The 26823-nt window shown below is 44.4% G+C and overlaps 2 protein-coding genes across 2 annotated transcripts in view; both read right to left on the bottom strand.

Annotated features, from left to right (window-relative positions):
• Positions 1–10950: 10950 nt before the first annotated feature.
• RPL37A (ribosomal protein L37a) lies at positions 10951–13511 on the bottom strand. Its single transcript, XM_008145185.3, has 4 exons — positions 13428–13511; positions 12925–13053; positions 12311–12393; positions 10951–11074 (listed from the first exon to the last, which is right to left on the bottom strand). Exons 1-4 carry the CDS (start codon positions 13428–13430, stop codon positions 11011–11013), a joined length of 279 nt encoding a protein of 92 aa, XP_008143407.1. The 5' UTR covers positions 13431–13511; the 3' UTR covers positions 10951–11010.
• A 5811-nt stretch (positions 13512–19322) lies between these two features.
• SMARCAL1 (SWI/SNF related, matrix associated, actin dependent regulator of chromatin, subfamily a like 1) overlaps positions 19323–26823 on the bottom strand; it is a 52869-nt gene continuing 45368 nt past the window's right edge. The window contains exons 14-18 of the mRNA XM_008145186.3: positions 24074–24176; positions 23103–23285; positions 21915–22015; positions 20979–21075; positions 19323–19626 (exon numbers count right to left, since the gene is read on the bottom strand). Coding sequence (XP_008143408.2) covers positions 19387–19626; positions 20979–21075; positions 21915–22015; positions 23103–23285; positions 24074–24176 — 724 coding nt within the window. The 3' untranslated portion in view covers positions 19323–19386. The remainder of the gene's footprint in view (positions 19627–20978; positions 21076–21914; positions 22016–23102; positions 23286–24073; positions 24177–26823) is intronic.

The following is a 26823-nucleotide window of genomic DNA, read 5'->3' on the forward strand; positions in this document are numbered from 1 at the left end:
CCATCTACTCCCTCCTCCCTAAACTGTTTCTCTAAACTTCTGTCACTCTACCTACCTGCTACCAAATGTCATCAGCCACTTTGTTTTGATCCTCAGCAGCTCTGGCAAAAGGATGGCTGAAGTGCTGCTGGGGTGTATCTGAGAATTTCACTCATCTGCCTTCTCCTCAACTTACATTCATAGAGTTCATGGAGATTTGGATCCATTTTGGCATGTCTTAGAGGAGTAGAGTTGAAGCATTAGAGGAACGAGATTGGAATTTTTAAGCTCATAAGCAATATGATATGAGCAGCCCCTTATGTTTTTCTACAATATAGCGTTCCACCAATAGCCAACGGTCAATGACATCAACAGGTCAGCTCCCAGCTCAGGCTCCTCTGACCACAACCCCAGTGCCCTCCATTCAGAAGTTCCTCACCATGTCTTCCTTTGGGCCATGAAGTTCTTCCTCCCTTCCCAGTGTCCTGCAGTACTACCCCTAACCCCACTGATCTTGGCCCAAACTCATTGGTGCTGACTCAACAAAAGAAGCAGACCCTCAGGCAGCCTAACGGTGGACCTGGGCCAGAGCCTGCAGGAGTGGACCGGTGGGCAGGCAGAGGTGGGAGCCCATCAGTCAGCCTGTCACCAAGTCTTTCCTGAGCCCCCCGAGGACTTGGTCCCAGGCTGAGCTGCATGGTGGGTTCCCAGAAGGAGAGAAGATGGGAGTCTTTATTTTGTAGCAACTAAAGATGTGAAGTTAGAGCTCTTTGGTTTGGGGGGGGGGGTCCCCAAATGTGCTGACCCAGCCTCACTCATAGGAGGGAATTGGAGTACTGACACAAGTGGCTGCCACAGTGGAGTTCAGGGAAGGTGGGACGGGGGCAGCCAGGGAAGGACTTGAAGCTATATGTGCAAAGCTTTGGACATAAACCTAAGATAATATCAATTGTTTATAAGAGAGAGGAGAGGGAAATGGAAATTATGGGGGGGGAGGGATTTTAAAACTTAAATCCACACCCCTGGTACTACCATTGCTACCAGCCCCTACATTTCTTTCCTACTGGCTTGCTGGGTGTGGGCACTTCCTTTGAGTTAAAGCATTGTTTTTAAATTGCCCCTCCTAAAATGAACCAACTAAGCTACTCTGATTCTTTTTAACTCCATTTGTCCCCAGGATTGCATTTGTAGAGGAGAAATACGGGCCCAGGGACACAGAGAAGTGACTTTGGATTGAAGGGGCTGCCCTTTAGAATCCCAGAGCCCTAAGATCTGGAATCCTGAATGAGCTGCTTATCAGTTGTGTAACTAAACGGGGGCAGTTATTCAATTCCTCTCAGGCGTGGTTTCCTGATCTACTGAAGAGTAAAGCAACAGCCTCACAGGGCCTTGTAAGAAGAGGCACAGCTGCTAGCACGTCATAGGCGCTTCTTTAGGGAAGTGACATAATCATAAATGAGATGAATAAAGATGAGAATACTAGTAGAGAGGGAAATGAGCTGGTGTTGGGAGCATGAGGAAAGGGACACTTTCTCATTCTTTTGAGTACAGACTTGAGAAGCAAAACTTATCAAGGGCTCCCCCTGCTGTCCATTTTCTGCACTCATCTTCCCTATAGAAAATATGCCCAGATTCCTTAGTCAGAATGTGCACTTGCCCTAATTTAATCAGTGGGGTCCTGTTTGTACTTGTTACCATGATGCCCTGAAAACATTTTTTTCCTTCCCATTCTGTTGTTTTTACTCTATTTTTTTGTCTTTTTATCTTGACTAGAATGGCACTCCCATCATCAAAACCCTTCACAATAAGCCTCTCAGAGAACCTTCGTCTCTACTGTAAAAAGCGAATGAACATTCTCTGAAGTCAGTAAATGACAGAGTGGAAGTTGGGTGATATAATTATGCCTCCAAAGCTCATCCTTTGACCACATTATTATCCCTCTCTGAAGTGTGTGACCGTACACACACCATTTAACTTCTTTAAAACCAATACATAACATATAACTTCTTTACCAATACTAGCTTTGATCTTAAAGCATGGTGCATTCAAGTAACAGAAAGTTCAGCATGGAAACAGGACATGGCACGAGAGAAGGTTGGAAAGGGAAGCAGGAGCAAAGTCATGAAGAGCCTTGTTAAAAAAATAACAAAACATGGTTCCACAGGTACCCAGTGCAGCGCTGTCATGAGGATTAAATGAGTTTATACAGGTCAAGCCCTTAGAATATTGCCAGGCTCAAAGCAAGGTGCATGCGTTATGCAATGAAACCTCCAACTGCTAATCATGACTTAGAAACTAATGCAGGGAAATTTATGAGCAGGACAGCCTTACGTTGATCAGTTACATAGTTGCTTGGGAGGGAAAAATAGATTAGAAGAAAGAACATTAGGAAAGATAAGTTAAGATCCGCATTTCACCCCTGTAATATTGGCCTTTGAGTCTTAACAAATTGCACCATTTCTTTTTCTTTTTAAAATATATATTTCTTTATTGATTTCAGAGAGTAAGGGAGAGGGAGAGGGAGAGAGAGAGAAACATCAATGATGAGAATCATCGATCAGCTGCCTCCAGCACATCCCCCACTGGGGATCAAGCCCGCAACCCAGGCATGTGCCCTTGGCCGGAATCAAACCTGGGACCCTACAGTCCGCAGGCCAACGCGCTATCTAATGAGCCAAACCAGCCAGGCCACAAATTGCACCATTTCATGTGCATACATGCACACACACACAACACACACAGACAGCTCCCTCTAAACCAGTGGTTCTCAACCTTTCTAATGCCGCGACCCTTTAATACAGTTCCTCATGTTGTGGTGACCCCAACCATAAAATTATTTTCGTTGCTACTTCATAACTGTAATTTTGCTACTGTTATGAATCATCATGTAAATATCTGTGTTTTCCGATGGTCTTAGGTGACTCTGCTAGCGGTTCTCAACCTGTGGGTCGCAATAGGTCTTAGGCTCTACAGCAGCGGTTCTGTGGGTCAAGAGAGGTCTTAGGCTCTACAGCAGCGGTTCTCAACCTGTGGGTCGTGACCGCTAGCAGGGTCACCTAAGACCATCGGAAAACACAGATATTTACATTACGATTCATAACAGTAGCAAAATTACAGTTATGAAGTAGCAACGAAAATAATTTTATGGTTGGGGGTGACCACAACATGAGGAACTGTATTAAAGGGTCGCGGCATTAGAAAGGTTGAGAACCACTGCTAAACAGAAAGGAGCCCTCTCCTACTGGCTGCCTTCCAAGTTATACTACACTGAGCATCCCATTGGCTCTGCCCATGGGTAGCACCATTAGGGTATCTCCCTGCATGAAAGTAAGTTTTTGACTCATTTTAGGGGGATCACACTCTCATTTAGCAACCCCCCCCCCCATTGGTTCATGTCTTCATTGCTCTAGTTATTCAATTACAAAGCCAAGTGTTTTGATGGTGTATTTAATACTTTCTTCCTGTACTGACCTTTTTAAAGAGAAAAAAAATTCCTTTAGTCTCTGAATATGTGATTAGAGACCTGTAAACCCTAATTTGAAAAGTTCTTGATCAATAAAATTTTATTCAATTAAATGTATAAGGTTCCCCCTCCCAAAAATGTATACACACTTAACAGTTGATAGCTCAAGTGATGTTTCTTTCTTTTCAGGTTTAACCCATTGGAATTAATAACTACCAAAGTATCAATACGTTTTTTGGGGGGAGTACCACCCTATATTTTAATGATGTATTACCACTGCTGAAGAGTTTTCTTTTTACAACTGGTAAAAATAGTTCTTAATATTAAAATGAAAATACTAAATTCAAGTTTTCTCTCCAAACTAGCAGACCCTAGAAAATACACCCAAGTTCATCTTAATTACATATTAGTAGGTTGTCTGTCCTAAAATGAACTCATTTTGGCCTTCTTTTTTCTTTACTTTAGTCTGCTTGGTCACATTATGACATAGAAACTTGACCTTACACTTAGGCTATGCTCCTTTTTTCTAGTTATATTGTATCACCCCCTAGCGTTATATATGATGCTTGCAGCCAGTACATGTTGACCAATTTCTCTGCTTTGTTGAAAGAATGGTAAGTACTTTCCTGATTTAGACTAGTTTCCCAAAGAATATATGTATATCCATTGGGTTCCAAGGCCAAAGTGCACTATGTAAACCTTCAAAAATATCTAGAGAACTCGTGACTATACTGTGGCATCCTATGAAGGTTGTTTCCAAAGTCAGTACACAAAATCAGTAATGAATACTCTATAGTGACATACACAAGGATTATTATTTTCCCCTTATTAGTTTTTGTAGTTGTTGTTAATCCTCACCCAAGGATATTTTTCCATTGGTTTTTAGGGAGAGTGGAAGAGAGAGGGAAAGACAGAGAAACATCGATGTGAGAGAAACACATCAATTGGTTGCCTCCTGCATGAGCCCTGACCAGGGCCCTGGCCAGGGAGGAGCCTGCAACCAAGATATGTGCCCTTGACTGGAATTGAACCAGAACCCTTTTGTCTGCAGGCCGTCGTTCTGTCCACTGAGCTAAACTGGCTAGGGCAGGATATATCAATGTTTAATGTCAATCCAGGACACAAAACAGTACGGCAGGCTTCAGTACAGAGAGCAAACCACAGACAAGAAGGTGGCTCCAATTCAGCTTGAAAGGTTAGTTTTTAAAAAATGATTAGCATTACTATTATATCGTGAGCTGCTAAAACATTTAAAATTTTTGCTTCATAGAAATATCTATTATTTTAAAAATTAACGAATTCACGTTTTCCAGCTTATCATTCCAGCTGGCTGGATCTTCTTGGACATCACACTGACTTTGTAGAATTTATCGGTTCTCCTTGATTTTCTCTAATCAGTGTTTCTATACATTTTTCAATTAATTCTTCAATTTGCTCCTCAAGAACATCTTCAGAGCCATCACCACTTACTTATCTAGTGCTTCATATCTTCATCAATGGCTCAAAAATGCTGAAAATCCATGTACACATTTTCCCGATATGTTTAACAATGCAAATGTCCTATCCCTCTTTGTCTAACAATGCTTTCTGCCTTAAAGTCCACTTGTCAAATATCAGTACAGCTCGTTTCATGGTTTTCATCCTTTTACTTTAAACCTTCCTGTGTCTTTGTTTTTAATGTGTCTGCATCCTTATGTTTTATTATTTACTAGTAGCCCGGGGCCCGGATTCATGCACATTGAAAGGAAATTAATTAGAAGGTTCATGCGGTAATTACATTACTGCAAAAAAGTACATGTCAAAATAGTATATATATATATATATATATATACATATATATATATATATATATAATATAGCATTATGAAATTAAAATACAAAATACTTTAATATCGCTATTTGCCCTTTATAAATGTAAAGGCAAATTAGTAAAATTTTATAATTAGTAAAATACATATAAAAATAATATATAAATTAATAAATAATATTCTGTAACTAGAGGCTCGATGCACAAAATTCATGCAAGGTTAGGCCTTCGCAGCCCCAGCTGCTTCGCCCTCGCAGCCCCGGCTGCCTTGCCCTCGCAGCCCCACCCCCCGCTCACAGGTCATTTCGTTCCAGAAGGTCGTCCTGGAAGGTCGTTCCGCCATCCAGTCTAATTAGCATATTAGCTCTTTATTATATAGGATGACATTGCTTTCTTTCAGCTTCAGAGGTACATTGTGCCAATAGTTGGTCTTCAGGCATATTCTGTGGACGCCGCAGCTTTCTTTCAGCTTCAGAGGTACGTTGTGCCAATAGTTGGTCTTCAGATACATTCTGGCGTCGCGTGCGATTGGCGTCAGCGAGAGCTTTATATGTATCATGCATGCACAAGTCAACATTTATTTTTAAATTGCCAGTGTGCATCATATGTACTGGCCAGTTGGTCAGTCAGATGTATGGTTGGTCACTTAGCCTTTTATATATATATACGAGGGGCCCAGTGCACGAAATGCGCGAGGAGGCGCCCTGCCTCCTGCCTCCTGCCTCCCGCAGGGCACCGGGCCGAGAGGTGCTCCATGCATCTCCTGGTGACTGGTCATTTGTTCGTTTTGGTCATGAAGCCTCTTGGCCTTTTATTATTATGACTAGAGGCCCAGTGCATGAAATTGATGCACTCAGGGGAGTCCCTCAGCCTGGCCTGCGCCCTCTCGCAGTCCTTGAGCCCTCAGGGGATGTCTGACTCAAGCTTAGGCTCACTGTCCAGGGGGAGTGGGCCTAAGCCATCAGTCGGATATAGTTAGCACTGCCGCGAAGGCAGGAGAAGCTCCCACCACCGCCGCTGCGCTTGCCAGCTGTGAGCCCAGCTTCTGGCTGAGCAATGCTCCCCCTGTGGGAGCGCACTGACCACTGGGGGCAGCTCCTACATTGAGCGTCTGCCCCCTGGTGGTCAGTGTGCGTCATAGCGACTGGTCATTCCGCCTTTCGGTGGATTTGCATATTAGCCTTTTATTATGTAGGACTAGAGGCCCGGTGCATGGATTCATGCACCGGTGCGGTCCCTCGGCATCACCTGTGGGGATTGGGCCAAAACCAGCAGTCCAACACCGCCTGCCGCTCCTTCTCATGCCAGCACCGATGTGCCTGCCGCTGCCGCCACTCGGTAGGCTCACTGCCTCTTGTCTGGCACCCGTTGGTCAGCTGAGTGGCACTCCCACTGTGGGAATGCAGTTACCAGCAGGGGGCAGCTCCCGCATTGAGCGTCTGCCCCCTGGTGGTCAGTGCACGTCATAGTAACCGGTGGAATGGTTGACCAGTGGAACCGTAGTTTAGGCTTTTATATATATATAGATAGATATCTGATTCCTTACTCTTTTAGGTTTTTCTTTACTCTTTAAATTGTGTCTATAATCCAATTTGACTGTTTACATTTTAATTAAAGCATCTATTTAACTATATCTATATATATAAAAGCCTAAGTGAATGCTACGACCGGATGACCGGATGACCAGCTGGTAGCTATGATGCACACTGATCACCAGGGGGCAGACTTTCAACGCAGGAGCTGCCCCCTGGTGGTCAGTGCACTCCAACAGCCAACCTCTTGTGGTCCCTCCCCCCAGCTGACCTGCCCCAATTGGCCCTTCGGCCCCAATCGCTGGCCAGGCTGAGGGACCCCACCCATGCATGAATTCGTGCACTGGGCCTCTAGTATGTTAATACTGATACATACATACACATATAGGTATATACATGTGTATGCTTAATCTACTGTTACTATGCACTATTTGTTCTACTAGTTCTTTTCCCATCCCTTCTGATTGAGTGCTTTTCAATTCTATTACCACTCTATTAATACATTTTCTATTCTTTTAATGACTATCAGAGATTACAATATATATTTGATTAGTAGTTTTACCTCTTCCTGAACAATTCAAGAACCTTAGAACATTTTAACACTATTTACCATCTTTATTGACAAACAGGGGTGGGCACAAGTAGGCTTACAGTTGTGAGTACATGAAAGTGTTTATTTTTATATTATTATTGCATATTTATTGGTATTACAACTGTAAACCTACTTTTGCCTACCTCTGTATATGCTGTTGTAATACATTTTATTTTTTTTTAATATTTTATTAATTTCAGAGAGGAAGGCAAAGGGAGATAGAAACATCAATGATCAGAATCATTGATTAGCTGCCTCCTGCACACCCCCTACTTGGCATCAAGCCCTGGCATGTGCCCTTGACTGGAATTGAACCTGGGAACCTTCAGTCCACAGGCTGATGCTCTATCAACTGAGCTAAACCAGCTAGGGCCTAATACATGTTAATATTACCCCAAAATTTATTGCCATTATTTATAGTCTATATTCACTTGTATGTACTTCTGTATTTCCCTTTGTTGTTGACTTTCCTCCCTTCCTGCATCTCTGCATCTCCTCCTCAGGTTTACTTTCTGTCCAATGGGTGGGTCTATGGTAATAAATGCTGTGTTGTTGTTTTTTATTTTTATTTCAACTTCATATTGGTTAAATGTTTCCTGAGTACAGAATTTTAAGAACTTTGACTTTGAAGATATAAACCTATTATTTTGTAGAATCTATTCTTAACAAGTTGACTTAGTGTTCCTCATTATTTTTCTACTAGTTGCTTTTCAGATACTCCTTTTGTTTGGTCTTCATACTATGATATTCTTGGGCTTACAGGGATTCTTGAATTTGTGGCTTGGTCTTTTTTATTGGTTTTGGAAAACTGAGCCATTATCATCCCTCCTCTCTCCTCTTACACATTATTAGAACTCTTCATTGCATCTCCTATGTCTCTTATACTTAATTCGTTCCTTCCCATTATTTATTGCGCTTCTGAATTTTTTTAAACTTATTTTTCTAGTCACTGATACTCTCTTAATCTGCATCAAAGCAGGAACCAGGGTAACTGCATATAGAGGCAAATATTCATGGACTCTCAGGGTACTTCTACTAAGACTCAACTAGCCACCTGTGTGTGACTCTGCCCAATTTATAAATTTCTAGAATGTTTGACCAGTTACAGCTGAATCACATGACCATCCTTTTGTGTCCAAGCAAAAGGAAGGGGTCCTGTTATTGGTAACCCCACTATAACCAAATAGAATGGAGATAAGTTGTACAAAGAAAGAGAATTGGGGAGACAAAAATAATGTCTTACTACAGTACACAAGGAAAAGGAAGGAATAACAGATGAGTTAGAATAAGAAAAAATATGCAGAATATGATTTCTGCTTTAGAAATGTCAAAACAGGTTACTATGAAACATCTGGTTTGTTCAGGGTCCTGGCAGAAAACAGACAGGACACTCAAATGGGGTAATTAAGGGACTAAGGTCAAGTGTAGTCAGGTTAAGGGTAATCAATATCGGATGAAGTCTGACAGGATTAGTAACAGCTGGAAGCCATTACCATCCTAGGCCTACAGGAGTAAAGGAAGGGAGTAGTTACTAAACCTTAAGAGTAGCTATAGATACAGCAAAGAGCTGCCTCACAGCTCTATTCTTCTGTAGAATAGTCTACCTGCAGCAAGGCTGCAAGGATAAGCAGGGGAAATAAACATCACAACTCCACTTCTCATGTGCCAAGTCTTCTACTGGTACATTCCAATTATGGAACCTAACTGGAAGCCAGAGAATAAGGGAACCATTGCTACAGGCCATATAGGTCAGGGAATCTCCTGGAGCACAGAGCTGGATGCTAAAGGTGATGTGTCTGGAAACTCCCTTTTCTGTGTTGGTTCAGTGGCATAAAGAACCCAAATGGCCCTGCCCAGGTAGCTCAGTTGTTTGGAGGGTCATCCCAATGCCCCAAGGTTTTGAGTTTGGTCCCTAGTCAGGACACATGCAGGGGTTAATCAATAAATGCATGGATGGGTGGAGCAGCAGGTCGATGTTTCTCTCAAATCAATAAAATTACAATTTAAAAAGAGCCTAAAATGATCTCAATGTTTCAATTTAAATATAACCAAGCTTGTGTTCCCTGAAGCAGCATTGCATCCTTAGACACTAAGTTCTCCAAACTCACCTTACTCAAGGTCACAAGCAAGGGAAGAATGCCTTCAATGAGTCAACTGGGATAATTCTGTTCTGTGGTGTGAGTCCACTTCCATCTCGATTTGTTAACCCATGAATCCTGGCTATGATGGAGAAAGCACCAAGTACTGATAGGATTAAGGCATATCATGTATATTGTAGGATAGTACATAACCTAATAGTGAGTTAGCAGCTCCCAGCTGATACAATCTTTAGCATATCATTAAGTCTAATAAGCAAGCTATGGCTAGATGGGGATGCATGGTAAAAAAAATTTGAGTATGAGCCAATTGCTGCAATTCCTTCACTTCTGTCAGACTATACTGTATGGGATATCACAGGACTGGGCAAGATACTTTGTAAGTCCCTGAGTGACAATATTGGCAGACATATTCTAGGCCAGTCCGCACCCCCAAGACTTGTCTATCCCTAAGAAAAACTGCTTTCCTTTGCATGATGGAAGGCATCTGATGTAATCTCTTCGCTAAATGGTACCTATAGGAAATGGTGTCCTATCAGAGCTCACCACTGGCCTCTCGTTGAGGTTTGCCACGCTAGAGGCAAAAGCCAGGTCACCCAGGATACAAGGTCCATCTTTTTTTCTGTCATGCACAGGCTCAATCTCTGCAATTGTGATTATTTTATTCATTGGTCTATTATAGTGGCTGGGTAAGATAGTGGACACCCACTGAATGGGTTATCTTAATTTATCTGGTTAGGGAGAGCAATATCCAACGTATGCTTTCTGGGGGACATCAACTCTGTACTCAAAGAATTCGACCCACCTATTTCTGCAATATCCTTGTCAAAATGTTTATTGTTCTTTGCAACTAGTTGGCTAACCCATTAACCATTTCCCACAAATGAGCAAATCAATCCATCAAGCCTTCTCTCTCTTCATGGTCTAATAAGCTTGGCACAGGGTGTTACTTTGATAGTCTATGCCCAGTCAGTGCTGAATGAGGGGATAAACCTGTGCATAGGCCTTACAGAGCATTTAAGAGGTGGAATGAATAAAGGTGATGAAGAAAGTTAATCATAATCTTAACTATTCACAACTTTGAAAAACTTACAAGCAACTTTTTCTTTATTAGTGTGACCATCTACAGCAAATTGAATAATTCATTCCTGGAAATCCTTATGTGCAAACTGAAAAATGGAGAATGGTATGTATGATTTGCAAAATTTGTTGTGAAATTCTAATTGTTTCCCCATTTTCTGAAGATGCTGATACAATGGTCAGACAAAACACCAAAGGAGGAAGTATGTGTCCATCATACCTTTAGAAAGATTTAAAATAAAAATTTAAGTGACTTAAAAGGCTTATATTGTTATGTTATATATCACTGACTACTGAAAAATTAGATGGATTTTAATTTCCAAGTCCTTCTTTTTTGAGAAAGCAAAATTAATACAATATAAACCAGGATGTCTAATTAATAAAATGAACAACCAAAGTAATTTTGTTATATAAATTAACCCATTTATTATAGGCTCGCAATGTTTCAAACTGTGGAGCTTCTACTGGTCTTTCAATTCCTTCAGTCTTCTGATGGCTGACTTTACTGTGACGGCAGAAGTGGTGCTGGAAAGAAAAACAAATTTGGTTCCACCATAATGAACTATGTTAACATGTGAAATGGCTAATGAGTAGTCCTGCCGCATTTTTACAGTACAATCTTGATGGATGGCATCCTTTAAGAGTCATGTCTCCAGGTTCTTGCAGAATGAGACAGGCAACAGAGCATAAAAAGATTAACACTGAAGAATGGTTGCAAGAGACTGACCTAAACTCATTAAAATGGCACAATAAATAAGAGGTATCAAGAAAATGTTTGCCCTAACTGGTTTTCCCAATGGTTAGAGCTTCGGCCCGTGGACTGAAGGGTGGCAGGTTCAATATTGGTCAAGGCCCGTGCAAGGAGGCAACCAATTGATGTGTCTCTCACACGATGTTTCACTCTCTCTGAAAATTAGTGGAGAAATATCCTCAGGTGAGGATTAAAAAAACAAAACAAACAAACTAAATTTATGTTTTAGAAAGACAGCTGTTAAAAAACACATACCCCACCCCGTAACACAGGCACATGAATGCTAATTCATTTTACTAACACAACCAAGAGCATACCCCTCTCCCTTCTGTCCTCATAAAACCCCACAAGGCGCTTATAGGTATATTCATTATAATTATCTCAACATTTTCCAATTTTACAGCGCTTCTGTTTTAAACTTAAAAATTCAATTTTTAACCACACTAGCCAAATCATTTTACATACAGGTGGCTAGTATATTGGACAGCGCAAGTCAAGACAGTGGCTAAACACCTAGCCTTCAGGGTCAACAAAGAATTCCAAGTTTAGACCCCTTCAGAGTCACCCAAGAAACGAATCAACTTAAGAGCCCACGCAATCAAATAAGAGTTAATCTCAGCAATATCACCTGGCCCTTGTCAGGATCACAAAGGCCAACCAACACAAAGGGTGGTGGTCCAGATGCCCTCAAGTTCCCACACACAGTAATGAGATAAGTGACCCCTTAATAGTCCCACTAACGGACCTGGTACAATGATAGTGCTCATAACAATGACCCTTAGAACTTTAAAATTCTTAAGTAATGTGAACCAGATTTGATTTTTCCCCCCGTTTTCTTTCTATTCTTTAAATAACTCAAAGCAAACCACAACTCAAGAGTCCTGGGAAACACACAAAAGCATCCTTCCTTTCTCACTCCCAGTCTTGCAAAGAGTTAAAACCAGCCCATAGCGTTCAGCTGGGACTAGGACTGCTCCACACTTTCAAATACCACAAGGAAATGGACTCACTTGTAGGTCCAGGCACCACCAGCGACTGTTTTCATGCAGGAACCACAGTGCCAGATCCCCACAGCTCGCCTCTTCATCTTGGTCTGTAAAAGACAACCAATTTCCCCTATGAATCAAATAAAACGTTTATCTTACAAACACCCAGGGGCCTAACTTACACCGGAAAACAAAAGCTGTGTTTAGTGAGGATATGTTTCCAATACCTGTAAGTTCTCTCATGCAAAATGTGCATTCATCGTGGTGATATTGCCAGATGTGAACCAACCCCAACAAGGACTGCTGTAATCAAGTACTTTTGTAGACATGATCATATTAAATGGGGACAGAGATACAACTCCAGTTGGCGAGACCAACAAAATCATTTCCACAAAGCAGGTTTGGCTTAGGCTGGGACTGTCGCTATTTTTTGCCCTTTAGTTCCCAAGTGGTTTACTCTAAGTGAAAAACGCTTTACAAATTATGTATTAGCAGCAATACTCTACCATCTTATGACTGATCACCACCCATTATGTGCACAACTCTCACTGTTCAACAACCAGGAACCAGGTTCATCAACCTCAGGCCTCACTAGGAAGGACGCCTTCGCTCCCTCCCCCCACCAGGGAACATCGTACTTTGCCACAGAAGGAGCAAGTGTACTTGGCGTGCTGGCTGATTTCAATTTTCTTCACCATTTTCCTGAGGGAGGCGCCATAACGGGTCCCGTATTTACCGACAATTCCGACCTTCTTGGTGCGTTTAGCCTGTTGAGAGTTAAGAAACCAGCGATATTAAGACCCAGGAACGGAAAGCCTGCCCTTCCTCCCCCAGGTCCCTGCCCCTCCGAAACCATTCCTCCACCCAGCCAGCCCCTGCCTGTGAGCTGGCTCCCCCTGCTCCAACCCGGGGCAGCCGGGGCCCAGGGTGAGCCCGGCGCAGCGAAGGCTCCCTCCGAACCCGGCCCGGCCCAGCCGCCCCGTCCCCCCACCGCAGCTGGCGTCCGAGAGGAGCGGCGAGGGCACAGCGGCCGAGGACACAGGGCAGGGCACGCGAGCAGAGGTGGGTTAGAGCGAAGAAGCCGACAGAAGAACAGATGCGGGTGGATAGACACCGAGGCCTGACCGGTAACAACACTCACCATGTCGCCGCGAACTAGGTCGGACGCCGAGAGGAAGCAGCGCAGCGCGCAGGCGCGGTTTTAGGCAGACGAACGGAAGTGGTGCGTGTGAGGCCTAGCTAGGATCTGAGCTCTATGGTCCGGAGGTCTCCTCGCACGCGCGGCCTCCTGGGAAGTGTGGCAAGAAGTCTTCAGCCCGGTTTTCGGTGATTCGCAAACTGTGGCACATATCCACATTATCTTACACCTCGCCAATCCCGCAATGCAGGAGCCATTTCCTCCATTTTATGGACAAGGAAAATTTTAAGGGATTTGCTCACTGGCTCGTGGATTAGAGAAGTGCTTAAATCTTATGACTCCAAATCGCATTTTTTTTTACATCGTATCGCCTAAAAGCAGCAGGCCCTGTGCAGGAGGCTGGCACAGTGATGACTAAAAACCAAGGCTCCACTCCAATGTACCACACTAATGTAAGATGTTAATAACACGAGAACTGTCTGGAGTATCTCCTCAAATTTTCTAAAACTCTTCTGAAGCATAAAATCCATTTGTAAAAAACAAACAAACAAAAAACAAAAAAAAAAACCCACAACAACACCAGGTCACTGCAAGTCAATTCCACGAAGGCAGGGCCTATGTGTCCACTTCTGCATCCCAGGACTGAGCATGGAGCCTGGCATGTCTGTGGCAATGGATACCTGTTGACTGGGGAAATGGTATCTTGCATGGTATGATGGTGAGGTTTATAAGGGTTTAATTTGTCCGGGTCAACCCACTTACATCAGAACTGAAAAAGGCTTTAGGGATAATTAACCCATACTGGAATTTGGGGCCAATGGGGGTCAAAATGACTTGCTCAAGGTCACACAGCTAATAAACGACTTACAGACCAGTTCTCTTTCTGCTAGATCACATGATTTCCTCAGCTGCAAAGTGAGTATTCCATACCCCTTGTAAGGTTCTTTGGAGGATGAAATAACTTTTATGAAGTGCCTAGTGGGCATTTCTACATGATGGTTATTATTAAGATGATGATAAAACTTGATTTCAATATCTCCTGATGCTTATTCAATGATATTTCCTCTTCTGCCATACTCAGGAGATTACAACAGATCTGCTTTCTACTTTCCCTTAAAAATATGCCCATTACCTTTCTCCTTAATTTCTTTACCCTTAACAAAATAAACCTATTAGTCACAGCTACCTGATGCCCACCCCCCAGGGAGCAGGATGTGCCCAAGTTCTCTCAGTGCCATCACAGGCTTCACGTACCCTTTTACTCTTTAGGGTGAAGAATAGCAAGGGGCCCAGGAGAAAGTCCCCCCAGTAGAGAACACACTGCAATTAGGGGATGATTTCTGGAAACCTCTCCACCAAAACTATGTCCTGCTCTCAGAAAACTATAAACTAAAAAAAAAAATGTATTCACACTGATGCAAAAATGGACTCGTAGCAGGAGCGTTAAAACACGAGCACTCTAATGTTCAGTCCGTGCGTCCAGGCCAAGCAGTGAGCTCACCTGCCCTGGGTGAGTGGGTGAGCAAGGCCAGCCTCACATACTCTCCTGGGCTGGCTCCAGAGTCTAGTTAAGATCATGTAGAACATTTACCATTGCCTCACCCCCATCCCTTGCATGAGTAAGAATGCAATAGAATGGCTGAAAACGAGACACTCCATAATAGGAGGAAATTGTTCATGTTCAGAGCAATTTTGTCAAAACTGAACAATTCTTTTTAAATAGCAAGCCTGAGGATGTACAAATAGCACTCTCATGAAATCAGTTCTCAGTAGCTTCAGAGAATTGTGCCTCTCATAAAATCTCAATTTGTCTTATCTGTTGGCTAATAAATCTCCATCCCCATCAGGGGACCATCAGGTGTACAGATTGTTAACTGTAATGCATATCCATAAAAGTCCCAGTAAAAATCTCTGGTGAATCACCCTGCTCTCCAGAAGCACTCAAAATTCACTTTTACCTTTAGAAAAATAAATAAAGGACGCTTCCAGAGAAGAATTTTTTAAGCTGTTGAGTTAACCAGTTCTCTTGGGGACATATGGAACATTTTATCCTTCAGAGAAATCTGAGGTCCAAGTATCATCCCAAACTCATCTCATGCTGGATTCAGAAATGGTTTATCTCAGTGGTCGGCAAACTGTGGCTCGCAAGCCACATGTGACTCATGAGCCGCGGTTTGCTGCTCTGTTGACTAATGAATTTGCCGACCACTGGTTTATCTGGAGACCCAGGCTCCATGTTGTTCCTTCACTTCCTGCCTGAAGAACTCTTGCTTACCCTTCACTGATGTGTCTGGTGGCCACTGACATGAGCAGAGTCTGCACATAATTGTTAAGAACCTGTGGTCCAAGCTCTGCAGGGAAGGGCCAACTCAGTAAGAAGGGGCCAAAGTTTGCCAAGGCTGAGTCTTGGACACTGAGAAAGAATCCAGTGTCTGAAATGCATTCAGCGCATGGATTCTTTCCTTTCTTCTCTCCACAGATTCACTATAAATGTATTCTAGTTGTTGTTTTAATGGAGGTTTCACAGAGCACTGACCCAGGCAACACATACATCAGGAATGGAGTTATTCTGTAACCCTTAAAAGAGATAAGATAGATCAATATGAAACAACTAGAGGTCCAGTGCACAGATTCGTGCACTGGTGGGGTCCCTCGGCCTGGCCTGCAGGGATCAGTGGACCTCCATGCCACCGCAGCCCGGCCTTACCCGCCAGCTCATTGGGCTCCAGCCTGCTGTCCGTGTCGATCCCGCACAGCATAAAGTAAGGTGTGAAGCAGCAGGCGGCCGGGGAGGAGCCCAGGCTGGGCACCGTGCCTCTCCCACTCATCCCGGCCCTGCTGCGCCTGCCGCCGCCATAGCTGGAGGTGCAAGGGGAGTGTCCGTGGGAGAGGCTTGCGCTGCTGAGCAGCGCTCCCGCTGTGGGAGCACACTGACCACCAGGGGTAAGCTCCTGTGTTGAGCATCTGCCCCCTGGTGGTCAGTGCGCATCATAGCTACCAGCTGGTTGTCCGGTCATCTGGTTGCTTAGGCTTTTATATATATAGATGGCCAAATACATTATGTGAAATGAGCCATTTTCAATAAAAAGAGTTTGATACAGTTTTTGTAAGAACAAATTCTACATACAGTACATCCTCACTTAATAGCAATAGGTTCTGTGACCTTAAGTGAAACAACATATAAGAAGACCAATTTTATCATAGGCTAATTGATATAAACAAGAGTTATAATGAAAGGATGTTGAACAAAGTGATGTAATTCGAGGACCTGTTGTATATTTCTATATAATCGTATGCATTGGGAATATGCTACCAATGGCTCCATCCCTAACTGTTTATATTAGTTATTACCCCTTGGAACTAGGGATAAGAGTAGAAGGAATGAGAATGTAGGACTTTGACATTTTTTAACTTATACATTTCTATGTTAATTTTCATATCAAATCTGTAAAAGTGAAAAAGAAACCACCACGGAACAGTATAAGAAGGGAAAGTCTTTTCAATAAGTAGTGCTGAAATAACTAAATATTCATATGGAAAGCACTTAACTTGACCTTACCTCACCCCATGTACAAAAATAAACTCGAAGTGGATTGTAAATCTAAACATCAAAGGCCAAACAATACAGTTTATAGTACTGTTATATTCATAAGCTTGGGGTCATGATTGCAAAGGTGTTTTGTAAACTCTTTTGTGTATTATATTTTATATCTCAAAAGGGGGAATATAAACAGAGGAAGAATACCTAGCACTCAATAAAATCTGTTTAATGGGTTAGGGCAGTGGTCGGCAAACTGCGGCTCGCGAGCCACATGCGGCTCTTTGGCCCCTTGAGTGTGGCTCTTCCACAAAATACCACATGCGGGCGCGCATGTACAGTGCGATTGAAACTTCGTGGCCCATGCATAGAAGTCGGTTTTCGGCTCTCAAAAGAAATTTCAGTCGTTGTACTGTTGATATTTGGCTCTGTTGACTAATGAGTTTGCCGACCACTGGGTTAGGGGGATGAATGTTAGTAAGGTGTTGGAAAATCAAGTAACTGTTGGCTGTCATAAGACCCAAAAGACTGACTCACGGGCTTCTCAATGCTTTCTGCTACGATTAGGAATCCATTTCCTTCACTGAGACCCCAGAGGAAAACGCAAAACCAAAGTAAAACGAAAGTATGAGAGACTGCTCCCATGAAACCCTTTCAGCTTCCAAGCCATTTTTTACCTTGTCATCCTGAACTTGATAAAAAGCAAGAGGATGGGGTAAAAAATATGGTTAGACTTCTTTTTATCCTTTCAATTTAACTTCACCTAAAAAGAGCTTCATAAAGCATCAAGGCTCCAACAGTCAAGAATGCACAGATAAGGCAAAACCCAAGAGCCAGCAGCGAGGGAACAGCACCTCCAGCTCCGATTCCCAGCTCTCCCTCTGACCTAGAAAAAGGCTTGTGTGGAGCCAAGAAGGACAAGACATGATTAATTCAAGCACAAGTGGATCAAGGCTAACAGGATCTTCTTGGCGCCAGGCCCTAGAGGCAGAAATTAACCACGGTCACTCAGGGAACAAGACTCCACTTAATGACCCTGGTGAGGGAGGCAGAGATGGGGCCAATGGATTGGGGCAGAGGGGTGGGGGAGTTTGGGGGCTCTAGTAAAAGCCTTTAAGGGGACAATGAATGGCAGGGGCAGGAGTGGGATGAGATGAGCCCATATTTTCTTCATTCAATTGACATTTCCAGAAAACACAGTGGCTGTTGGGGTGCATGTGTCTGGGCTGAGCTGCGAAGTACAGAAGGAAAAGGAGTTAGTGTGGAAATCCTTCCTTAAACCCAAAGGTATTCAGTCTCCATATAACTAAATCCAAGTGTCTTTTACTAAACCACACAGAAATGGCCGACGGCTCTCAATGAATTTCGGAAGTACATTTCAGATGGTTTACCTGAATATATATAGGCTACATGGTATAAATAAAATTTGCTTTGGAGGACCTTGGGGATGAGACTGGGGAGCGTGGGAGGGAGAGATAATTTTAGTGATTATATGTTGAAATGTCAATATTGGGTTAAATCAAATGATTTGGTCCTTCCTTATTTTCTGAAACACTCTTAGAATATTAAAATCACACATGTGGCTTACATTATACTGGATGGTGCTGCTCTAAACCAGGGGTTAAAAAACTATGGTCTGCAAGCCAAACCCTCTCCACTGCCTGCTTTTGCAAGCCCTGTGAGCTATGTATGGTTTTTACATTTTTAAGTGATTGAAAATAAATCAAAGGAGTAATCATTTGTGACCCATGAAAATTATATGAAATTCAAGTTTCAGTGTCCATACCAGAGTTTTATTGGAAAAGAGCCATAATCATTTGTTTCAGATTATGTATGGTTATTTTCGCACTCTTACAGCAGAAATGTCCTGGCCAATATAAATGTCCTGGCCTATTAAGCCAAAAATACTATCTGGTTATGTACAGAAAAAACTTATCAACTCCTGCTCTACCCATAGTTCCTTCTTTCTCTTCCTGGGATATATAACTATTGCCTCTCCCTTGATATGATAGCCTCTGCAAAGGTGCACACTTTCTCACGTGTTCGGCGAATTACTGCCAGCACCCAGAACAGTGCCTGGCACATAGTAGGTGCTTTATAAATATTTTTTTGGTCAACCAATTTTAAAATTTCACATTTTGGGGGATGTGGAGGAAGCACTTCATTATTTAAACAACATGAATAACCACTACTACAACCTACTGTCTCTATTTCTCAACCAGGAAATCTGAGGTTAATTAAGACCCAAACAAACCCACACATTGTGAGGCTGGAAAGGAAACGCTGACCCTTGACCTGGAAACTTGCTGCGACTAGAGACCAGCACCAGCACCCGTATGATGATAAAAGGAGCACAGGTGTTAAAAACAAAAGTTATATTTTATTAATGAATTCCATGATTTTTAAATGCTTTTTTTGCCCCTCTTATAGGGGAAAGGTAAAGCTGTCCCAGTTATCAAAAAATTCAAATCTCCTTTTCTTCTCTGGACTGCCTGTCGCTGTGTCTCCATCCAGGCAGTCTCCCAGGTCCTGGGAGCCACTTCCAGACGTTCCTGAAGCACTTCCCGGGTCAAAGGCCTCCACCGCCTCCAAGAGCTCCTTATCGCTTCCTTCCTCCTCAAAGGACTTCTGGAATAGGTCGTAGATCTTCTGCTGCTTTGGGTCCTTCATCAGAGAAAGAAAAGGAAAGATGGACGCACCCAGCTGCACCCTGACTCCCTGCCATGTGGCTGGTGGGAGAACACAGAGAGGGGCCGCACTTCTCCCGGTGTCGGGTGGGCGCTGTGCGAGGGCGAGCGCAGGCCGCTCATCACTAACACGGCCTTGCTGCCTAGTGTCTGACATCTTCTCTCCTGCTCATTAGATAAAGAAAAAAAGAGACATGGCTGTCCTTTCAGATGGGAAGTGAGGTCAAAGGCCACTAAGGCCAGCCCCTCACTGTGCTGGGCTCTCATCACCCTCCATCTGAACAGCAAGGCCAAGGAAGTGCCACATGCAGGCAGCCTGTTCCAGGGAGAAATAACTGTTAACATGCATTCGACTATGGTGATGGTAACACTATTTGCTAACTCGGAGCAGGCGAATTCCAAGGTCAGATTGGTATTTCCACAAGAAAAAGACGGCACCTCCGTTTCCTGACCAGAAACCGCAAGGCCACCTCCCTGCGTTAGGCTCGACCTCTAAGCTCTCGTTATAAACAATTCTCTCGGGAGTCGCCATCCAGCAGGCAGTACTGCCTGCGTCCTCACTTCCATGTCAACCACCCAAGTGGAAATGCAAGCCTCTGGAAGTGCTCCTTGTTCCTCTCCATTGAGTTTCACTGAAACTCTGAAACAGAGGAGGGAGAGACGGTGGCAGCCTTTGGGCTGGAGCGCTAGGCCAGGGCAGGCTTGCTGGGCCCCAGCTGTCCTTTCCAGAGGCCAACAAGCCTCCTCTCAGCACTCTGACAAGGCCCCTCTGGCCATGGAAGGAGGCACTGGCCTCTTTCTCTCCTAGGTCATAAGAGGGGCTGGCAAAACAAGGCCTGTGACTGTGGGCAAATCACATTGTTCTTCATGCCTCAGTTTACCCCTCTGTAAAATGGGAGACACTGAGAACAAAATGCAATGAGTGAGCAGCAATAAGTGGTATAAAAGCGGTACCTGATTTTGAACATGCCTCGTTCTGCGCTGAGGACATGTTCCGGGGGCAGCCCTGCGAGGTGTTGCTATGTACTTTTTGCAGTAACTCAACAGCTACACAGGGAGTTTTCTGCAGTTTGAGATGGTCTGATGGGAGGGGCAGCATGTGGAAGCCCTGGTGTTATGAGACTCTCTGAGGAAAGGTCCAAAGCAGGAGTCAGTGTCATCACTTGTCCAAAAAGGAAGCACATGTGGACTGGCCTGAGACTGACTGCAGACCATCATCTCCAGCTCCTGGGCTGCGGCAGTCCCAGGAGTGACTCATGCCTTCCTGCTCAGGCCCCAAGGGCTGGCAGGCAGCTTAATGCCTCCTTCGGCCCCATGTGCGGCTGTTACCTTGTAGATGTAATCAGTGGCTTCTGTCATTTCTGAAAAATTGGCCTCAGAAACCCCAGCTTCACCCAGAACTTTAATCTTCTCTTGGATCAAAGGCCTGTTGGGAAGAAATGAGCCGCAGTGAATCCAACCTGCACAGAACGCAGGTGAAAGCAGACCATCCTCCTCGTCCTTAGGGGCAGTGACATGCTTGCTGCTTCACATCGTCGCATCTCTCAAGGCACAAACGCCCACCTGAAGTTTGCCTCCTCTCAACTGTGAACCAACCAATTTTGTACTCGTATCATCAGGTTCAAAATTCCCTCTACTAGAAGATGTGTAGGAAATAAATGCTGCCTCACTGCAACATTCTGAACCTGGTGCTGTTATGAGCTGCCCAATTAACAAACCCGCTAAACCAAGAGAAGGAAGTAGGGAGGAGCTACATGTGCTGCAGAGGTAAGACCCCTCAGTCACGAGGCTGGAAACAGATGAGCCGTGGAAACTGAGAGAATCAGGAAACTTACTCTCAGGAAGGGGGAAATGGGAAGGGCATGCTGGGATTTTTGCTTAGGTACCAGACATGAGCCCCCAGCTGTGCCGATGAAGCAGCACCTGGCCCGGGGTGAGCCACTTTCTCCCGATGGCCCAGCAGCTGCCCCAGCCTCGTCATAAAGGGGCGAGGGGATTGCACCCTGGCTCAGCAGTGCCGCATCACAATCAGTCTCCTCCCTTGTCTCAGGCCAGTAGGGAAGGAGCCACCCCCTCTTATTCCTGTATGATTTCCTCATGCACCCTGCAGGTCCCCAGTGAATGCTGGGGGGGAGTTGGGTGTGCTCATGATGAAAGTGGGAGGAAGCCCTTAGCAAAAGCAGAAGCCCTTAGGGAGGAAAGGAAATACATCCTCGGTGTCCACCCTTGCTCAAGCCCAACTGCCGGGCCAGCGGCCAGCCGTACCAGAGGTAGTCGTCAGCCGTGCCTCTCGCCACCAGGTAGTGGATGCCCACGGAGTTCGACTGTCCAATGCGGTGCACCCGGTCCTCGGCCTGCATCAGCACCTGCGAGGCCCGGGGGTCAGGGTATGTAGGGCAAGGCCTGAAGCGGCTCAGCCCGCCACAGCAGGCGGCCCCTGGCCCCCAAGCCCCAGCACAACGCTTCTTCCTCAAAGGATTTCACTGCCGTGCCTCACGGCGGAGGACCTGCCGGCCTCTACCTACAAATGACCTGTCACCTGACCAAAGACAGAACCAGACAGAACACCGGTTGGGGAAGTAAACCGCAGCTGGAGAGCTGTGATGGCCTCTCACGTTGGGCCCGGTGCTCAGCGCTGTGAAGGGGGAGCGAGCTTTGGCTCTGCCATCAGGCTGGGATGAAGGGCAAACGAAGGAAACTGGCACATTCCATTCTTCTCTCCGTGAAATAAGAACAGTCATCTCCTAGCTAAGTCAACACTGCACCAAAGGGAGAGGCCAGCTGTGAGAGGGACAGGGTGGCACTTACATGGAGATAGCCCTGAAGGAATAATGAAAACCAGGAGCCTGTTTCCATTATAAAATGCACTCCACCCGAAGCCCACCCATCATTAGAGAAGATACCCTGTGCGGCCAGTGAGAGCCACAGTATGTGAGAACATGCGAGGAGAAACAAACTTTTTCTGGAGCTCAGGAGAAAATTTTATGAGTCCAAACAAATGCCTTCTATCTGCTGTCACAGCCCTTGGCTGAGCAGACAGGGCTAGTGACATGTTCAGGGAACACCCACAGCCGTCGCCCTGTTGTGGCCACACTGGCTAGAGCAGCTTACAGCAATGGCTAATAAAAGGGACACCATGGAAAGCCAGAGGCCCGGGCAGCGGCCTGGTGCTGTTATGAGCTACCCTCTTTGGTGACAGCTATGCACCCAGCTATACATCCTTCTAGCCTTCTAAAACTTCTGTTTCCCCATTGATAAGATAGAGTCGATACGACTACATAGGGGGTTATGAAGATCTAAGAGCTAGCCAATAGATGTGCGAGTCTTCACTTCTTTAAGTGAAGACTGACATGTGGAAAGCAAATGCTCTTGAGGGCTGGAAGATCCAACACTAGCTCCTCCCTCCTGCAGCCATGAGCATGCCCGGGGCTTCACGTCTTCTGCGCCCCTTACCCCTGGGTTCCAAAACAACTCGGCGAACACCACCAGGTCGGCCGAGGAGAAGGTGAGGCCCATGTTGGCGGCGGTGATGGACAGCACGGCCACGGCGTGCCTCTCGGACAGCTGGAACTGCTGGCACAGCTGCTCCCGGTCTGCGGAGGAGGTGGAGCCATCGATGCGGATGTGCTGCACCTTCTGCAGGAGCAGCATGGCGAGGCGTCAGGACGGAGGTCATAGGTGGGGAGGGAGAGAGGGGAATGGGACAGAGGGCTACTGAGGTATTTTATTACCTGAAATTTAAACTTTGAAATAAATACAGCAAACCTTTCCATTTATTCCATCTGAATAGGGAAACAGGAGTTTGTTGTATATTTCTCTATACTCTTTCGCATATTTAAAATAGTACATAAATATAAAAGATGAAGGAAGACAAAAGGTAATCTATGATCTCAAATTTAACAAAAAATGAAAAAGGGGTGAAAATATGTGTTAAGTTTTCCTAGGAAATCTTCTAGGAAGTTTTTCACCCGATTTACTGAGGGCCACAAAACTGTACTGAAGTCTATGCACGGCCGTGTGCAATTAACAAAGCCACCTCAAGAGTGATAAGGAGGAACAAAGGAAGAAAGAGGACACTGATACAGATACTTGTCTCCACATAGAAAGACGATTTCTGCTACCTAATCTCTTGTCAATTTTCTAATTATTTACACAGAATGATGGAAGACCCACTGGGAGATGTTCCCAAAGCAGGATTCTTGGGCTATCTGTACAGAGTATGGAGGAAGTTAAATGCACTGCTGGAATATTCTGACCTGCCTCGTGGTTCTACAAGCAAGAATGCTTCTTCAGAAACATTTAGCATTGCTACCAGAAACCATCCTCTCACTTCTTTGCTGACCTGACCTCCACCTGCTCAGAACAACTTAGCAGCCGCCACAAACAATAAAAGCATTTGGTGTGGACTTTCAAAGGAAGCTTACCTTTCTCTCAAGCTCTTTAGTAATTGCATCCAGAACCACCTTGTGGTGTGCAAACACTAGAAACTTCTCTCTTCCACTTTCCAGCAGGTCCAGGATATATTCACTGCATTTGACAATGACAACACAAATTAAACATCTGCTCATCCCGCTGAGGTTAATTACTGAAAAATGACTGTTCCTGTATCAGACACCTTTGGTGTACCTGCCCTGCCTGGCCCATTCTCTCCCTTCCCCGAGAGCTCACCTCTCCCCCTTTCCCTCATGCCAGGCCACTTGACTAGAAGAGAGATTAGGAGCTGTGGGAAGCAAGCCATCTTCTGCCATGTGCAGCGTGAGTTCTTCCATACTTTTTGGTCATCTCCCATATACAAAGAAATTGAAGCCTTATGTTTTACGTATCTCTGATATGTTACTGAAACATTCTTATTACCTGGGATCATGAAGGTAATTAACAGTTTGCACTTTGGCTGCTAACATCATTATAATGCGTTTTCAATACAAATTAAAGTGTTGTCTATAGATCTGAAAAATGCCTAGGCAAGGGATTAGGGGATTCTTGTCAGTAATCAAATTTCTGGATGTGTACTGTTGAGATCTAAGTAATAATCCTAAAGAGACAGTCAGGGAGAGTTCTCAGCTCCCTCCTGCATTAGATCACCCACTGCAGGGCCAGCAGGTCAGTCAGTGGTAAGGGAATTCTTCCCTGAGGCAAAGCAATATAGGGTGAAGGACCTGATTTGCTTGGTCTTTATTCTCCCTTTAATTTATTTCTCTCCTCTGTGCACTGTGTTGTTGTGTTTTTTTTCTCTCTCTTTTTTTAAATAGTTTTTTTGTTGTTTCATATAATTTTCTTAAATTTTTGTTGAAGAGGGAAAGAGAGAGGGAAGAAGGAAGGGAGAGAGAGAGAGAAAAAAAAAAACATCGATATGGGAGAGAAACCTCGATGTGGGAGAGAAACCTGGATATGTGTTCTGACCAGGAATAGAACCCGCCACCGTTTGGTGTACGGGACAACACTCCAACCACATGAGCCACAAGGGCCAGGGTGCACTGTGTTTTCTTCTTGACTTCCCACCCTTATCTTTAGCAGGGGCCTTAAAGGCAGGGAGAGTCACCTGGCAGCACCCCTGGAGAGGATTCACACTCCAGAACAGCTCACAGTGGCTCCTGCAGGGCAGCAGGGAGGTGAGCTTCCGGGACAGAAGGAGCCCTCCTCTGCCTGAGGCCATCCTCACACGTAGGATGCGCAGAAAACAGACACTGTCCACCCTAGAGCAGGACAGAGCTAAGGTTTCCCGTTATAAGCAGGTGGTAGAAAGGTAAGTGGACTGTCCTTTAACATCTAAGATTTATTTTCAAACATCACTATGGCCAGCCAGGGTACGGATTTGAGTTCAATTTGTGGATCATTGGTACTAAACAGAATCTAATTAGTTTGAGATACATAAAATTTGCCATGATATAAGCAAAAATGTTTATTGCTACAGTATTAAAAAGTCACAAGGCCATAAAATTAACTTGGCCAGCTTATAATCACCACAGGCCCCAATATGCCGAGTGCCTCTCTCCCCTCTACACCGCAGACACACTTCTGCTCTGCCCTTCCCCACACCCCTAAGTCACCAGGCTGGAAATATTCACCTACCACAATAACCTTGGCTTCTGTACTGAAAGATGCCCATTAAAATGAAAACAGACAACAGCAAAAGCAAACAAACAAAAAATTAAAAAACCCAAACAACTAGCAGAGAAAATTAGAGCTTTGAGATTTTTTTTAAACTTACCATCTTAACCATTTCTCCTTTTTTAACTCTCTATTGATTTGAGAGAGAGAAATAGCAACCTGCTGCTCCAACCATTCATTGGTTGCTTCTTCTATGTGCTCTGACCGGGGATCAAACCCACAACCTGGACGTATCAGGACAGTGCTCTAACCAACTGAGCTACCTGGCCAGGGCTAAGATTTATAATCTAATTTCTACTTACTAGCTATGTGACTCTCAGGTCCAGAGATTCCCATGAGATGTACTCAGTTTCTGCATTTAAGAAATGGGGTTAATATGACTTATCCTACTGATATCACAAAGAGGCTGTAAATGTGAAATGGGTTAACAGGTATCAAAATTGTGGGAAATGATAATGCACCACATAATTCAAATGGAATTTTAAAAAAGTGTGTACAAGGTATGTTATGGACTGAATGTTTGTGCTCCCTCCCAAAACGCATAAGTGTGACGGTACTGAAAGGTAGGGCCTTCTGGGAGGTGATGGAGTTAGGGCTCTTACAAAAGAGATCCCAGAGGGCACTCTGGCCCCTTCACCATGTGAGGACACATGAGGAGACGGCTGTCTGCAAGCCAGACTCTGAATCTGCTGCTCCTTGAATTTGGATTTCCTAGTCTCTGGAGCTGTGAGAAATATTTGTTGTTTAAGCCACCATAGTTTATTAATCTATACTATAGATTCTATAGTATTTTTTTTATGGCAGCCTGAATGGAGTAAGACAAGGTATTACCAAGTTTATTTATAAGGTGGCAAATGATTATATTTACAATTTCTAAGGAAAATGGTTGCTTCTAGGCCCAGCACTCCACCAACTCTGGATTTTGTAGTTCACGAGCTGAGGGAGGGGACTGACACCCTTGCCATCTGCTATTTGGCAGCGCGTGAGAAATGGACTGGTGGGTGGGGGCAATTCGGATTGTTTCTGTGAGATGTTTGCAGGCCATAAAAACACATCTGGAGTTTGC

The sequence above is a fragment of the Eptesicus fuscus genome, chromosome 11 (assembly GCF_027574615.1).
Source record: "Eptesicus fuscus isolate TK198812 chromosome 11, DD_ASM_mEF_20220401, whole genome shotgun sequence".
Lineage (NCBI taxonomy): Eukaryota > Metazoa > Chordata > Mammalia > Chiroptera > Vespertilionidae > Eptesicus > Eptesicus fuscus.